Source organism: Sturnira hondurensis, unplaced genomic scaffold, assembly GCF_014824575.4.
Source record: "Sturnira hondurensis isolate 20B ecotype Veracruz unplaced genomic scaffold, ASM1482457v3 Scaffold0006496, whole genome shotgun sequence".
In the NCBI taxonomy this organism is placed as follows: domain Eukaryota; kingdom Metazoa; phylum Chordata; class Mammalia; order Chiroptera; family Phyllostomidae; genus Sturnira; species Sturnira hondurensis.
The window spans coordinates 23,805,336-23,820,847 of NW_028079127.1; the positions used below are offsets into that span (position 1 = coordinate 23,805,336).

General features: G+C 45.6%; 1 protein-coding gene across 1 annotated transcript in view; it reads right to left on the reverse strand.

Moving 5' to 3' along the window:
- Positions 1-278: 278 nt before the first annotated feature.
- The window catches only part of MARCO (macrophage receptor with collagenous structure), a 31,977-nt gene continuing 16,743 nt past the window's right edge, over positions 279-15,512 (reverse strand). The window contains exons 8-16 of the mRNA XM_037049897.1: positions 12,970-13,068; positions 12,817-12,852; positions 12,244-12,342; positions 12,086-12,148; positions 4,133-4,177; positions 3,202-3,300; positions 2,595-2,639; positions 1,728-1,904; positions 279-542 (exon numbers count right to left, since the gene is read on the reverse strand). Of these exons, the coding sequence (XP_036905792.1) occupies positions 412-542; positions 1,728-1,904; positions 2,595-2,639; positions 3,202-3,300; positions 4,133-4,177; positions 12,086-12,148; positions 12,244-12,342; positions 12,817-12,852; positions 12,970-13,068 (794 nt within the window). The 3' untranslated portion in view covers positions 279-411. The remainder of the gene's footprint in view (positions 543-1,727; positions 1,905-2,594; positions 2,640-3,201; positions 3,301-4,132; positions 4,178-12,085; positions 12,149-12,243; positions 12,343-12,816; positions 12,853-12,969; positions 13,069-15,512) is intronic.

A 15,512-nucleotide genomic window follows, 5' to 3' on the forward strand; every position in this document is an offset into this window, starting at 1 on the left:
TGTTCATGCTTAAAGGTGCTATCATCCTGAACAGCTCCAGTGCTGGAGGGAGAACATGCTATGAGAGATGCTCCATCTGAATGATCAAAGGAATGGTCATGACTAATTGTGACTACAGGTGGCCTTCACTTTCTGTATCTCATTTAGATCCCCTGTACTCCCTGGCTATAAGTGGGGACTCCACTGTCCCTGTGTGCAGGGGCATGTGAGGACTCAGTGCAAGGTTGTGCATTGATTGGGTACATCAAGAAGGGCTGGAATGATTTCAGCCATGGCCATTTACATTGCCAAGTAGCACTTTGAATTTTACTAATGACTCCACTTTCAGGGAACCCCTCAGAGAGTGCTGGCCTTCCCCAAGTGGGTCCAGCAGGCACCTTGGGGGCAGAACCATGTAAGGGCTACAGCAGGTCAGCTGCATTCCACACCAGCATCTTCACTGTGGTTACAATTGTGAGCTCCCCATTTGCTCTTGGCGCAGTTCCACAGGCTTGTCTCTGTCCCTGTACATGCAACATCATCCAGCCAAATTGCACCAGTGCCTATTCACAGAGAAAGCAAGGAGGGAAAGGAGCTTGGGATTAGGTTCAAAGCTGAGTTACTTGTTGATGGTTGGGGGCACCCATTTGTGGTAGACTGCCAATTTCTCTGACATCATTTCAGACCCAAGGTGCTGGTGGCTAGACTAGTCTCTTTTAATGGTTCTGCCTCTGTTCTGCTTTCCGCCCTTTGACAAAAGTCTCATCCAAGTATTTAATACTAATACACTCACTATTCGAAATCTCCTCCTGGGAGTCTCTCAGCATTCATCTTTTCCTGCTAGGTCATTACAGCCTATCCATGTTCCTCCCAAGCATTCACCTTCTTCAATCCCCCTCTCTTCTGATATAGTTGATTTTAGATCAAGAGCTCAGAGGAAAACAGTTGGATTGTTTCTTTGCATTAATTGACACCACAGTGTGACAATCTATACAAGGGGAATGTGTATTTTAAAGTTGTTTTACAATCCACCTGGACTCAGATTAAAGAATAATTATGTACTTTGGGGTGAAGTAATAAGGGCAGAGAGCATTTGGGGGTGGGAGCAGGAGGAATGGGCCTAGTGTCCATGCCATATAAGCCCTTATGGCTGAAAAAATGGTTTCAGCCTGAGGATTTAACTCCTTTATTGAAAGCTTGAACCTTTTGCTGAAAGACACAGGCTGAGTCTCTAGCAACCTGCACTGATTTTAGGAAGCCCCTTCTCTGATTTGCTTTCTCTTCCTTCACACCTTCTCCTTAAAGGTGATTACAGAGTGGGCAATCCTGGCCCACTAGTTTCCTCTAGTTTCCAGACAGTTGGAATAAATGCCTGTGTTTCCCTGCATTGCATCTTTTCTCCATTCTTCAAGCACCAGCACCTCAACTAATCTTTGGAGAGTCATTCCTCTCAAACACCATCAGCTATACTGCATTCTGGCTCAAGGGATGGAGAGATATTGACCCAAGCCAAGCCAGTCAGAACTCTAACCAAGCCTTGCTGTCAATCTTGGAGAAGAAGGGCCATATTTTTTCAAGGGCTGCCAAGCTAGAAGGATGGAAACCTAGGGCCCTGAGCTGTAGAACTTCTCAGTTGCTTGAACCAGTCTTTTTATTCTAACTAAAACCACACTGAATAACTTGCAAAGGGAGAGAAAGCCCATGTCAGCTGCTTAAGGAAAGAGGCTGCTGTTTGAGGAGTCACTTACCAGCTCCCACATGGTAAATGGCCTTCCCCGCTGAGTAACCCAGCATGCGACAGAAGACAGTGGCATCCGAATTGTCCCAGGCATCATCACAAATTGTGCCCCAGGAATTGCTATAGTAAACTTCAGCCCGTCCTCGGTTTGCAGAGCCAATAATCCTGACAGATGTCGGGAATTCACCTGGGTGAAAAATACATAAGAGAGGTGAGGAAGGCAGCCTAGCGCTTTGTGTGAATGTAGACTGCTTTTTTACTTGGGGGCATTCTATAGTTAGGGGAGAGAAACCCCCTGCTTGGCCAGGAATATCCCACATACAGCACCAACATGACTTGGCAAGCAGCCTTTGTACCCCTGGGCCTACAGGCATGATGCCATAGAACCAGGAGCCTCTGTGGTTGGTCTTGTAAGTCCAGATGACCATGTTTTGCCTTGAGTTATGGGGAGAAAGGAAGGAAGGAAAAAGGAGAGGAAGAGAAAAAAGAAAGGAAGGAGAAATGAAAGAAGAGAGAAATGGAAGGGAGGAGAAAGAGATGGAAGAAGGAGGGAAGGAAGGAGGGAGGGAGGGAGGGAGGGAAGGAGGGAAGGAAGGAAGGAAGGAAGGAAGGAAGGAAGGAAGGAAGGAAGGAAGGAAGGAAGGAAGGAAGGAAGGAAAGGAAAGGAGAGAGAGAGGAAGGGAGGAAAGGAGGGAGGAAGGAAGGGAGACTGTTGTGCTATGGTTATTGTTATGAGTAGGCTTATTCAAAAAAAGAGATCACTAACCTTTCTAAAAATGAGACATTTTTCTGAGAACCTCTACCCCTTCCACACACACAATTTTCAAGTATAGAATTGACTATAAAGCACAAATAAAAGAATAAAAACAGCAATTACCTTTTTGACCTTTTTCTCCCTTTGCGCCTTGAGACCCAGGAGATCCTGTCACAAGGAGAAAAACCACATGAATTGAAGGGAACCAGGCAAGACCTCCTTGCCCTCCTCTACCACCCATGGCAGGAGGTTGGAGTGGTGCCAAGGAGGCCAGATTCTCTTTCCAGCTTTGCCAGTGACCTGGCATCATGGGGACAGGGCATTCCATGGGCACCATCAGTTAAGCACAAAGAAATGGACCTAATCCACAGCAGGAAGGATCTAAGCTAGATTAGCAAGGGACATTGCAAAGGTAAGAGACATGGAGTGGGAAGCATCTCCTTCATGGAAAGATCTGGTCAGTCGTGGAAACTGTCCAGAGTGGCTGGGGGCATGGCTGGGCATAGTGTGAGTGCAAGTTCACATGTCTGCCTCTCTGAGTGCTGGACTGTGCCTTATCCACTTTTGTAGGCTCAGAGCTGAGGCCAATCCCTCAGAGCTCTGGCCAATCCCCAGAGCTCAGGACTTGTCCACTAAACCAAGAGACCTTAACCCTTCTGGTCCTGAAAACACCCAAGCCCCTTACATCAGGACTTCTTCAAAACCACAAAAAATAAACACAGAGCCTTACCTTTCATTCCTGGGTCTCCCTTCTGGCCACTTGGTCCAGATGCACCCTTGGGGCCTACCAGTCCTGGGTTTCCTTTGTCTCCCTTCATGCCTGCAGGGCCTAGGGAGGAGAGAGACCACTCTGTTAGAAGCTCTGCTCTGCAAATGGGACCAAGAGCCTTGGTGTTTAATGAATGACTTGTCCTTAACTAGCAGGTGTCCCCTGTGAATTGGATTGTTTGGATATTTGGCTGGTATCTTTGGTCCAACTGAGGGGGCATGGTGCTGCTCAGATCTCCTGACTTGCGTGTAAATGCTGGTTGAAAACTTGCTGTCAGGATTCCAAAGGTCGTTGGTCTTCATCAGACTACAAAATTGGGTGGAAGTTCTAGACATTCTGGAAGAATTTGTTACAATGTTTCTAGCCTCAATTTCTCCTTTTGTAAGTTAAAATAGGAATAGAGTGTGCCGTTTGTGAGTAAGAAAGACTGCTCAAGCAGCTTGTCTGAGAAGTGTTGTTGCCTTAGCACTCCTTAGGCTCAAGCTGCTGAGAAGACTGAAGAAGCTGTATGGAAAGGGCCAGGGGCTAAGTGAACGAGGAGGGGATGACGATAATAATCTAGTCAGAAGAAGGAGGAGGGTAGGTGCGGGAGATACCACGGTGGCTGTATAGCCTGAAGCCACTACTTGACCACTGGCTCTCCTGACACTTCACTATGTTCCACACTAGCCCTCTCCCTACACCCCCTGTAATTCCTCAGCCTTTTCAGGAAGAAAATCTTAGGCTTCAGTGACAGAATCATGGAGTCTTAGCCTCAAATCACCTTGGGCCCTGGCCACTTTGGGGGAAGGTCACAGCAGTGTGTTCAAAGTCAAGCAGCCCTCCCTCCAAGCCTGAGCCTTTGCAGTCATCTTTCTGGAAAGAGGAAATTAAAACAAAGTTGGCCCTTTACCTGGAACTCCTGATTCTCCTTTTGCTCCTTTTTGTCCTTGAAGTCCTAAGATAAAAATACAAAAAGGGGGATGAGATAATAAAACTTGGATATTAGATACTTTTAATCTCAGAAAACCTCTACCTTTTGTCTGATTAATGCAGATAGAAAGAGACATTGGTTCTTCGTGATTGTTTAAAGCCTCTTCAGCAGAGTGTAAAAGGAGACAGACTGCTTCTGTCTCCTTTCGGGGACATGTGTGTTGGGGTGAAAATGGAACTGTATTGGATGAAAGTCTGAGTTAGACAGACCCCAAAGTTCCTGCTGGCCTCCCTTGCCAGTGATATTCTTCCTGACTTGGTGTCTAAATCCAATTCCATCCTTTCCTAGGAAAGGATGCATTTTATTGGAAAAGAACTGGTATTTTGAGAATAAAGTTATCTCTATTTCCAAAAGACTGTGAAGTATACTTAGTGGCCACCAGGAGTTTTGGGGGCCTTTACCCATAGTAGATGTTCAGTAGTTTGGTTGGTTTATTTTATTCTGGTTCCCCAGTGTGGCTAAAGATTCATGTAGCTAAAGGGTCTCATGTCCATAAAATAAAAAAATAATCATGCAATTATTGGTGATGATACTATTTGTAGTATCTTTTCTCCTTTCATTCATCCTTTCCTCTTTTCCTTTCTTCCTTCTTTTCTTCCATTCATCCTTTCATTTTCTAATTTCCATGGAATGTCCACTGTTCTCAGCACCAAATTGGGTCACTGTGGGGTAATAATTTATTGGTGTAGCCACATCATGATTTTAAGGGCCAAAATTATCTTTATTTCAGAGAAACAGGACTCTTCATGACAGTTATACAAGTTTGGGAAAAAGAAAGTTTGATATTGATATAAAGTACAGTTATTAGAAGTTAACAATAGGAATGCAGGCAGCAGGGTGCTTGTCACCATGCCCTTGACTGATGTCCCTCCCATAGTGGAAGTCCAGCCTTAACCAAAGGCCCGCCCTTTGATGTTCAATAGAAACCACAGTTACCCTCATTGCCAATTGTTTGGGGGAAGTTCCCACCTGAGTAAGTACCTGCCTCTCAGTTCTTGACTTTGCTGAGCACCTACAATGAATTCTGGTCAGTGTAGAGCTAGCTAGAGGCCTGGTAGAATTGTTTGGGACAACTTCTTGGAGTAATGAGCAAAGGGAGTTGTGGCTCCCAGCAGCCTTCAGATGACTTGCCTGAGGCTGGACACTGCTGGGAGGAGGATCAGAGGGCCAAGGAGCCATGAGCTGTCACTACATGTCTCAGTGCAGAGAGATGCAACACACACTGGAATGATATGGGTGTCAGGATGGGCAGGGTAGGACAAAATGGCGGCTGAACTACAACCCGGAAAAGACGGCTGATGTCAAACCAGGGAGCCAAAGTGACGGGCTTTGCCAAAAGGATATCCGCATAGCAACCTGAGCCCGAGGAGAACCACCAATGCTATATTGCCGCTTTGTTCAAAGGGGACCTGTCCCCAGCTCCCATGAAGAGAGCCCACAAAAGTAAAACCCCACCACATTCCCTGTTTGGGTGCGGCTTCTTGAGCCCCACTTTGTGGACCAGAGAACCTCGCCCAGGTGCACAAACCCCAATAAAGCTCTACTGCCTAACTTTGTGGCTGAATGGCATTTCTTCCTTGGCAGAGCCTAAGAAAACCTTTCAGTGAGAAGGCAACAGCTCCAGCACCTCATTTGAGGGATGGAGACAGGACTCAGGCTCAAAGCTTCTTCTAGGAGCTGGAGGTACCTTAGAGGCCCAAAGCTTGGCAGGTCCCATTCACCCAGGCCATTTCTTTGTGCTCTGGTATCTTTGTCTAAAATGTTTCACCTCTTTGGTCCTTGGAAAACTCCAATGAAGTCTGTAAAACCTGCTAAAATGTCCAATGTCATAGACTGTGAAGCCTTCTCTGGCCTTGCCCACTCATGGCACACTTCCTTCCAAGGCAGAAAAGTAGCTAAAGTCAGATGCCCTGAGCGTGTGTCCACCTCTGTGACCTTGAGCAAGGTGTTTCCCTCCCTGAGACTCCCTTTCCTCTTCTGGGACTGGAGCCCTGCACAAGCTCCTCATTTGCTTCCCAGAGAGCCCCTGTTTGCTGTTGACCTGAGGTCACCCAGGAGAGGTGGCAGATGTTCTCTTTTTGCTTATCTGCATCTGAATTGCATGTGTCAAGATAAAGAAGGTGAAGACATTCAGAAACATGTCCTTGGTTACTATTAAATTTAAAAATGCTCCATGTCTAGACTCTTGGCCCTCTCTGTCTGTATCCTAGAGAGCACCATTTTGCAGAAATCTCTACCTAAAGATCCTGTCCATAGACGCCAGGTTCAAGAACTTCAGAATCTGTGACCTCCTTTTGTTGTTCCCCTCACCCCCCAAAGAAGGGCCTTCTCTAGCTATCTCTAAAGCACTGATCAACAAACACCCTGTACAGACAGGAACCGTAGGAAAACCCTAATTCATTAGGCCCATGATCCCTATGGCCTGACACTCCCTACTTTGTTTCTCCTACCTTTGCCCTCAGCCTCTCACCTCCTGGGGACTCAGTGTCTTCTACTGCTTGCACTAAGGTAGGCAGTGTGCTAAGGACTTTACCTATACTTCCTTGCTTCATCTCTCAGCTGCACTGCAAGGCAGGGCGATTTCCCTCATTACAGAGGAGGAAAAAGATTATCTAAGGGGAAATTGTGGTTGGATCCCAGGTTAGGCCTCCCTTAGGCCCTGTAGCTGCCAGCTCACTGCTTCCTGGGGTTTCAGTAAGGCTGTTCACCTGGTTCTGAAGATGTTCCCAAATGTCTGTAGGCCATTTCTTTCTCCTAAACAAGTAGTCAAACTGGAGTGTGCCTCAGAATCACCTGTACAGGGTTTGCTTAAAAAATCAACAATGCTAAGCCCCACCCAGAGTTGTGGATTCGGTGGATGGATCCGGGACAGGACCTGAGACTCTGCATTTCTAATAGGTCTACAGGTGATGCTGATACTGATGGTCCAAGTATCAGTTCCTGTGGGCAGTCTTCCCATCTCTGAGGAATTCCCAGACCCTCCCATGTCTGAGTGCTCCCAAATCCACTGGCTCTTAATAAAATGCCCTGTGATATGTGTGTGTGTGCATAATGGGTGGTGGTTTTATCTTCAAAACTCCCCACTTCAAGTGGAGAAAATGAAAATTGAGTTTTGTTTGATTTCTCTCTAAGACTCACCAAACTCCAGGGGATGTTCTCTCAGTGCCTGTGCTTTGCATTTGATCAAAGGACTAGTAATTCACTATAAATCAAGGCAGCATCCTGATTGGACCAGGGAGAGAGAAAATGGTTGAAAATTAGGATCTAGATGTGTATATAAAACTACACTAGAAAGCCAATGAACATTGGGTTTTCCTCTTAACCACAAACAAATTGGGTTTACTTGGGTATCAGAAATTTATAAGCTGAGAGGGCCTGACATATTTATTTGCAAGATTTTTACTCAGGGAAGATATTCCTTTCTCCAAAATAGTTTCTGTGGATTAGAAAGCAAATGCCTGCTTAGTTTTCTGCCTAAAATCTTAGAATGTTCCTGCCCCATGGGAAAACTGCCTATTTCAAACCCAGAGTGCTGCTGAGCTGGCAAGATCCAGATGCTATTCTAGACTTTTCCTCACATCTCATGGAGGAGAAAACTGAGGCCCAGGGAGGTCGAGTACTGACCCATTGTTACCGAACTAGTCAGTGGCAAGTCCAAGCTGAGGCACAGGTTTCCCGAATGCAGAAATTTCCAGTATGGAAATTAGGAAACTTCCTTCAATATCATTTTGATATACAGGCTGAGTGCAGCCTGGCAAATTTAGGATTAATTTAATAACTGACAAATTGAGCTGCTTGTCAAAAAGTAAGAGGGTGTGTAGTAAACCTAAAAATGGAAGGCATGCAGACTTCTGCAAATACCTCTAGGAAACTCAGAGAAAAACAAGGAAAAAATTCATAAGTGACAATTTAGTAACATGACTTGACAGACTTAATACATTTTTGGGCTTAGTAGTTAGATATATGGAATGGAATTAACTGAGAAATTAAATTCACAATATTGGGCTGATTGCTATTATAAATTATTTTTTGTTGCTTATCTTTAAAGTAAAGCATTACAGATGAAAAAATGGATTTCAAGTTATTTTGCACTTTGGGTTTTCCTCAAGAGAAAAATAAAAAGACATAGAAAATTTAAGTTCTTGCTATATTTTGGAGTTGAAGGCTGTGGAGACGCAGAACTTCTGATTAGATCAGTGTTTTGGAGCTTAAATGTTTTGGTTGCTACTAACATCATTCCATGAGGTAGAAATAGAAAGAGAAATGCCATTATTACAAGTTGAAGTGAGTCCTTCCTCATTTCCAAATGAACTTTATAAAATTTTGAGCTAAAATTCATTTTGTTGTGGGGTATTTTTTGCAAAAAAAATTTTTAGTGATTTTACAATTGTTTAAAAGACCAAAAGTGAGAAAAACTAGTTTGGGGGTTTGATAAAACCTTGTTTTATGAATGGTAAAGGAAATTACCATTAGAGAAAGTTCTGCTGGGTGAGAATACTTAATAAGCTAAGCAGTTTACCTTTCCAACAGAATGGAAGAACTTTCCTCTTCACCTCCTCTCATCTGAGTTGCCACCTTTTTCTCAAGAGGTGGGAACAAGAGGAAATATTTCACCAGAATGGGTTGGAGTATGGTTAATGACTGTAAAAGTGGAGATAGTTGGTGTCTAAGCCAGGATTTACCCTTCTACTGTGGGATGAGAGGTGCAGGTGATTCTGAATTATCTTGAGTCCTATACTCTATGTTATTCTACACAACAAAGTCTTAAAAAGTACAATTTGGAATCATATTTTGAGATTAACTGGATTCCATGTATATTAACTGTAAGATCCCTAAGAAAGTGTGTACCATCTGGGAGCCTTGGCTTCCTTGGTTATAATGTAGGAGGGATGATGAAACTCAAGTGTGTGGGTAGATAAACTAAGATCATGGGAACAACATCCCAAGCACGGTGTCTGGCTCAGAGGCATTGTTGATAATAAACATTGTTTGCTTTTATTATTAACGCACAATACTGAAAGCTAGCTGTCACCCAGGCCAAGCCAATGCACTGTAACTTCTCTCTCTTTTTTTTTTATCAAATGCAGTTAGATAGCCATTTGAAAGATTAATGATTTTATTTACAAAATGGAAAAAACACATCCATTTGAAAAACTGGTTTCATATAATCAAAACTGGACAAACAGCATAGGACCTCTGGTTTGGGGAATACCAGGGTCCTGACACTGAAAAATATGCATTATCTCCATAATGAGATTTCTCCACCACTCACTGCCCCCCAGCCTTCCTTTTCCCACTCCAAAAATCTAACTTATCCCAAAGTTCATTAATCTTTTACTTCAGGATGATTTATAGACCTGGCTATGATGGGCCAGATTGTGGTCCTCTCTATGGGAATTCCTTTCTGAGATGTCCATGTGGACCATCAGCTACTTGTTCAAGACAAGTATTTGGATTTGTGCAAGAAATTTATGCAAATTTACATGAGTTGTCATTATTGCATGCTTCAAAATGAAAATGTAATTCACCATGCTTATTTGGGCAATGGGAATTAAGGAATTACCCTTAGAATTTGCCTGGTTGGTATTTACCACGGGGTCTTATTGATGGGGATCAATATAAAGATGTTTAGCAAATAAACAAGGACTCAATGATGGAGTTAAAATAATTCCCAGACTGCATGCTAAAATGGGGGTGGGGTAAATAGGAAGAGCCATAACAGAGCTTGAGAGTTTCTGGTTTTCTCCTAGGAGTGGAAGAAGCTGCTGCAGCTTCCACCGATCCTTTTGGACTAGGACAGGGGGAGAAGTATCACTCATCAGCATCTCCTGATTGGAAAAGGGGACACTTCAGGCTGCTTGGGGAGGAAGATAGCATGACAAAGCGTAATAGATGAAGCCCAAGCTTTGTATGGGCCAAGCCTGATTTGAACCCTTACCCAGATTTGAACCCTGGCCCACACCTCTTACTGTGAAACACAACTCCCAAGACTGCTCAGTCCACTATTTGTTGTAGGGATGCTTACTGTCAGTAGCTGCTCTTATAATGCAAAGCTTCCAAGGATGCAGAGTACAGGGCAAGATACTCCGCTTTCAGACAGCAGGAGACAAAGACTAGGGCTTGGGGAGTGGCCACAGGAAGGCTTTGAGTAAAATAATATTTTACTGCAAATATTTTTGCTTAGTCTAGCTGGGGGTAGTGGGAGGTGGAGGAGAAGGTATACTCTGTTTATAACTGAGACAGGAAAGCTCTCATATCCGTGAAGCCAAGCAGAAAACAGGGGTAAGACATCCTCAGGTCCCAAAGTAAGACACCCTAAGATCTCCAGAAAAGAGGGCAATATAAGATCAGAAGAGGGAGCTGAGAAGTTAGGACCACCAGACTTCACTTCAGATGGAATCTTTCTGAAAGGTAAGACCTTGCTGGCAGCCTTCAGGTGGCATTAGGTAGCAGAGCCACTGCTTCTACGGACACACTATGTGTGAAAAAGAAATCAGCTCCAAGGCTGGATGGATGGGAAGAACAGTGGGTGCAGGAGCTGCCCATGCCATGGCTCCTGACAACCTTCTGTAAAACCTCAGATGTCCAAAGCTGGCCAGGAGGTGGCCTCACCTGCTCCTCTGACCAGAGCTCCTGATTTGCCCCTTACCAAATTTAGATATCAACTAGGTGCCAAGGACAGCACCCTGTAGAGCCCTCTCTCACTCTTCCATGACTTTGCCTGCTCTGTTCCCTCTCTCTAGACTTCCCTTCTCCTCCTGCACATTGTCCAAACTTCACTCATCCTCTAACACTCAGCTGAAGCTCTTACACCACCCCCACACGGGTCTTTCACCACCCCCACCAGACTCCAGCCCTTGCTAACCTGATGCATTTAGCAGGGTCAAGTCCTATTTGTTTAATTAACTAATCAGTCAACCACTTGATCAACTAAAACTGAGAGTTCTTGCCTCTGCTGCGAGCTCATAGTATGGCTCTGGGGTGAGGACATGCAGGTTTGCTAAAACCAGCCTGATCTTTGCTCTGGCAGAGGAGGAGACTGCAGCAGACTGCCCTCAGACATCCTAAGCAGAGATGTAGCCCTTTTTCACAGCCTCATACTGCCACCACACTTGCAACTGGCTTTCTAAATTGTGGACAAGAGTTCCCCATGCATCAAAGTATGCCTGACATATGCCTGACATGGTGCGGTAAAAGTCTGTTTATCTCCTGCCCCAATCTGTATGGCTGAAGAATGGAACTAGGTCTTACGCATCATGGGGACCCAGCGCCCAACACGGTGGCCCAGACTTTCTAGAACATTGCAGGTACCTGGACTTGCATAGTGACGTAGATAAAATTGGCATAGTGTTTTATAAAGTAGACTGCATTGGTGTTTTGCTTTTGGTATATAGGCCAAGTTGGCACAATGGTTTATAACACAGATAAAATTGACATGACAATTTATAACCTACGGTAAGTTGGTGCAATGGTTTAGAAGCAAGTCTCTGTGAGTTCATTTGCAGTGGGTCACTCCTCCCAGCCTGAGAACCATGAAACAATGTGCAAAAAGGGGTTTCTTGATACTCTCTGCCTGAATCCCAAGTCAGCAGAAAAGAGTGAAAACTATGCTCACAGTTGGAAGGCAGAACAAGCAGACGGTGTGGTCAAGGTGCTCTGCTCTCCTTTTTGATGTTGGAGGTTTGGTCATAACATTCAAGGCCTTTAGGAAATCCTGGGCAGAGGAAGAACAGCCCCAGGACTTTCAGAGGGGCAGAGCACAGGATACCTTCTGCCACATTCTAGTGGACCCACAGGGAGCTGGTCCTCCTTCCTGTTCATCTCTGATATCCAACAAACCTACCCACATCCTCAACCTACACCCTCTGTTACCTGTGTCTCCCTTGCTTCCTTTCACACCTTCAGCTCCTGGACTCCCAGGTCTCCCTGGCGGTCCTGTACAAGAGATGCCACAGTGGGCATAAGAGCTGGGTAGATGAATCTTCAGACACCACTCCCCAAGCCCACCACAGGATAAAGGACCTCCTCACCTGTTAGCCCAGGGGCACCAGCACTGCCAGGCTCACCCTTGGCACCTGGGGATCCTGTCGCACCCTGTGGGCCCCGAAGACCCTCTGCTCCGGGTGGTCCTGAAAGTTAAGTCATGACTGCAAGGCTAGGATGGTTGGCAGAGGGCCTGGCTGCTGTCCCCTAAACACACATCTGTTCTCAGCAGTGAGAGTAGTATGTCCTAACACCTCATATGTTCCCCGGGCAGGTTTAGAAGTAGCCTTAACAGAAGCAAGGGTGAAGGGGAAAGAATACAGTCTCAGCAATTTATTACTTTTTTCCATTCACTGCTGCAGTTTGGGTCTTGTGAACTTACTAGGAGCCCTGGGTTGCAAATGTCCAGCTCCAACCCTGGGTGGCAGAGTGGGGTGAAGCTCTAAAGAGGAATATCAGTTAAGCATGCTGCTTTGTTCCTCTTAGGAGGGGCCAGGTTTTAGAAACCCCAGATGCTCTAGATTAATACTGCAATGAAATAAAAGATAGCAGAGTCAGGTCTTGGGCTCGACTTTGCCCAGAAAGCGTGGGAACTGGGTACGGATTTCTACTGTTCTTACCTTGATCTCCTTTGACTCCAGAAACGCCAGCCACACCTAAAATTAGGAGGGACTTTTAGGAATTATTTTTCCTCTAGCTCAGCCTTCCAGAAAAAGAAAAGGGGGAGGGGGGAATGTCTACAAGCCAGTGGACCTGTCCACACAGCCTCTTACCTGGAGGGCCTGGTTTCCCCGAGTCACCTTTATGGCCCTGGGCTCCAGGGGGTCCCATGATCCCCATGTCTCCTTTCATGCCCATATCCCCCTTGCTTCCTAAAAACCAGAAAGTCGTAGTCAGGCATGACACAAGAGCTAACCTGGGCACCAGGTCCCACTCTGATGCATCTTGTCCCACACAAAGAGATGATGGCTGCCCTCAAGAGGCATACCACCTTGCCCCAGAGACAAGACATAAACTCATGAAAAATGGACAAGGTGACCTGGCCTAGCTGATCAACAGTGGCCAGGACAGTGGGAGGTCTGGAAGCCAGGCTCTCAGGACCCAGCTAAGCACTCAGGTCCACTTGGGGGGGACCACAGCCCGGGCTCAACTTGCACTGCCCAGCTTATTTGGGAATTATTTTTTCAAGTCTCCCAAACAGAAATCTGAATATTTTAGAAGGCAGACACCAAATGCTGAGAATAGAAAATTTGAGCATCAGTGGAGAGAAAGACATTGTGGCAGTTCCTTTTCCTACCAGCTGTTCAGCCACAGGCTTTCCTTGTGACAAAGGGTTCACATGTACCCCTTGTCATCAGCATTCAAAGCCTGTCCCAGCCTGTCCACTCCTTGATTCTTCTTTGCTCCCTCCCATTTTCTGCCACCGATTGATGCATATCAACGGAGGGCAGCTCCTCACAAGGCAGGAGTCACCCACCCATTCCCAAAATGTGCTTTTGGTTTGTGAGCGGGCTGCTTGGCCCTCGCCAGCTGCACCAGGTGAGCTTGCTCATCAGTAACCCACAGGCTGGCTGATATTCAGGGAGCTGCAAAGACCCGCCCAGGGCAGCTTCCTTGGGCCCTGGGGATGGCTTGTTGGGATAGAATTCAATTAGTGTTGTGATATCAGAGCTGGAGATGACTCAGGAGACAACCAGCTTTCTCTCTAGTGAATCAGGAAAGGAGACAAAATGGACTGAAGAGGAGCAACTGTTATACAAACCTAAATGGTTATAAGCTTTGAGGGATGTTAGGGGCAAGGTTTGGAAATCAGATTCTTGAAAATGTTTTGGATATACAAAGAATGATTCTTTCTTGGTGGAAGATAAAACAACTCTCAAGAACTTGGTTAGACTTGAGCTCTCTTACAACAGCCTAGGTGCAAACAGCAAGAAGGCAGTTTTTGATCATTCACTGTGACAGAAGGAACAAATGTCTTATTAAAGGGACTAGGAATTATTTCTCTGGAGGAATTTGTTGGCGTCCCACTGCTCTGGGATAGTCAGGACCATCATTCCTGGCTGTATGAAGTTTCTTGAGCATGACCTGGGCCTGAGTCTATATTTCCATGACTTCCATGTCTCCATCAAAGGGACAACATTGGAAGCAGAGAAGTGTCAGTGAAAAGACGAGTCTGGCACCAGCTGAACAATCACAGCTGTGTCTGACTTCAGAACTTTTAAATACAGCTAAAGATGGAGCATGTCTCCTGGAAATTCACCTCTGTAGCATTACCCATCTGCTGGGATGAAGAGTAGAAAACCTCAGGAGCACCAGGATAAGTCGCATTTGGGTGAGCAAGCAGTGGGTAAGAGAGAGCTTGTGATACTGGGAGAGGAGACTTAGGAAGAGGAGGGGAAGATCAGCATCCTGATTTCTGAGGAAGTGAGTCTGTGGCATTTCCTCTCACCAGCCACAGTGCTCCCAGGCTGCAACTGGGTGTGGGCTCAATGCCCTCCTATGTGGCAGTGTGTGAGTGTGGGTGGAAAACCTCCATAGGAAAGGGCTGGCAGGTGAAGGCCTGGCTATTGTCCCCTTCCTTGGGGCCGGCAGAACCACCCTGAGAAAAGTCTGGTCCTCCCTTTCCTGTTGCAAAGAGAACTCAGACTGCCACTTTGGAAACCATCCTTAGAGGTCAACTGTCCAACCTAATGCAAGGAAGGACCCTGCCCTGCCAGCCCCACCCGGGAGAATTCTGTACCTCCCCAGCAGCAGGCTGCTCCTTGATACCATCATCTGCCCACTTCATCACGGGGCAGTCCCAAGTCTTACCCTGTTCTTCCTCCCTCACACGACACAATTGGTTCTCCTGAAACCTTTGCCTATTAGTGCTCATTCGTCTGCTGGGCTCCACTACAGCAAGTCTGTTTTCTCTTCCACAAGTGCCTTTCTAATATTTGAGGATGGCTGACAGCTCCCTGTTAAGGGTTCTCTTCCTGAAGGCAAGTGTACCTAGTTTCTAGGTGTACCTAGGTACAGGAAGTGTACCTAGGCAAGTATACGTAAATAAGAAACTAGGTAGTAACATTTGTAATGACAGTATCACACTTCTTTTGTTTCTCATACTCCTGTTTTAATTAATCCTCATTAAAGGCTACTATTACTATCTTCCTCTTTAAGGTGAGTAAACTGAGGTTGTTTGTCCAAGGTCACACAGGTAGTGAGCCGTATTAGAACCCAGATCTGCCTGATCTTGGAACTGAAGTCCTTCCCTTCCTACTTTACAGGATCACTAATACTACTAACAATAATGATGGTCATTTATTTAGTGTCAACC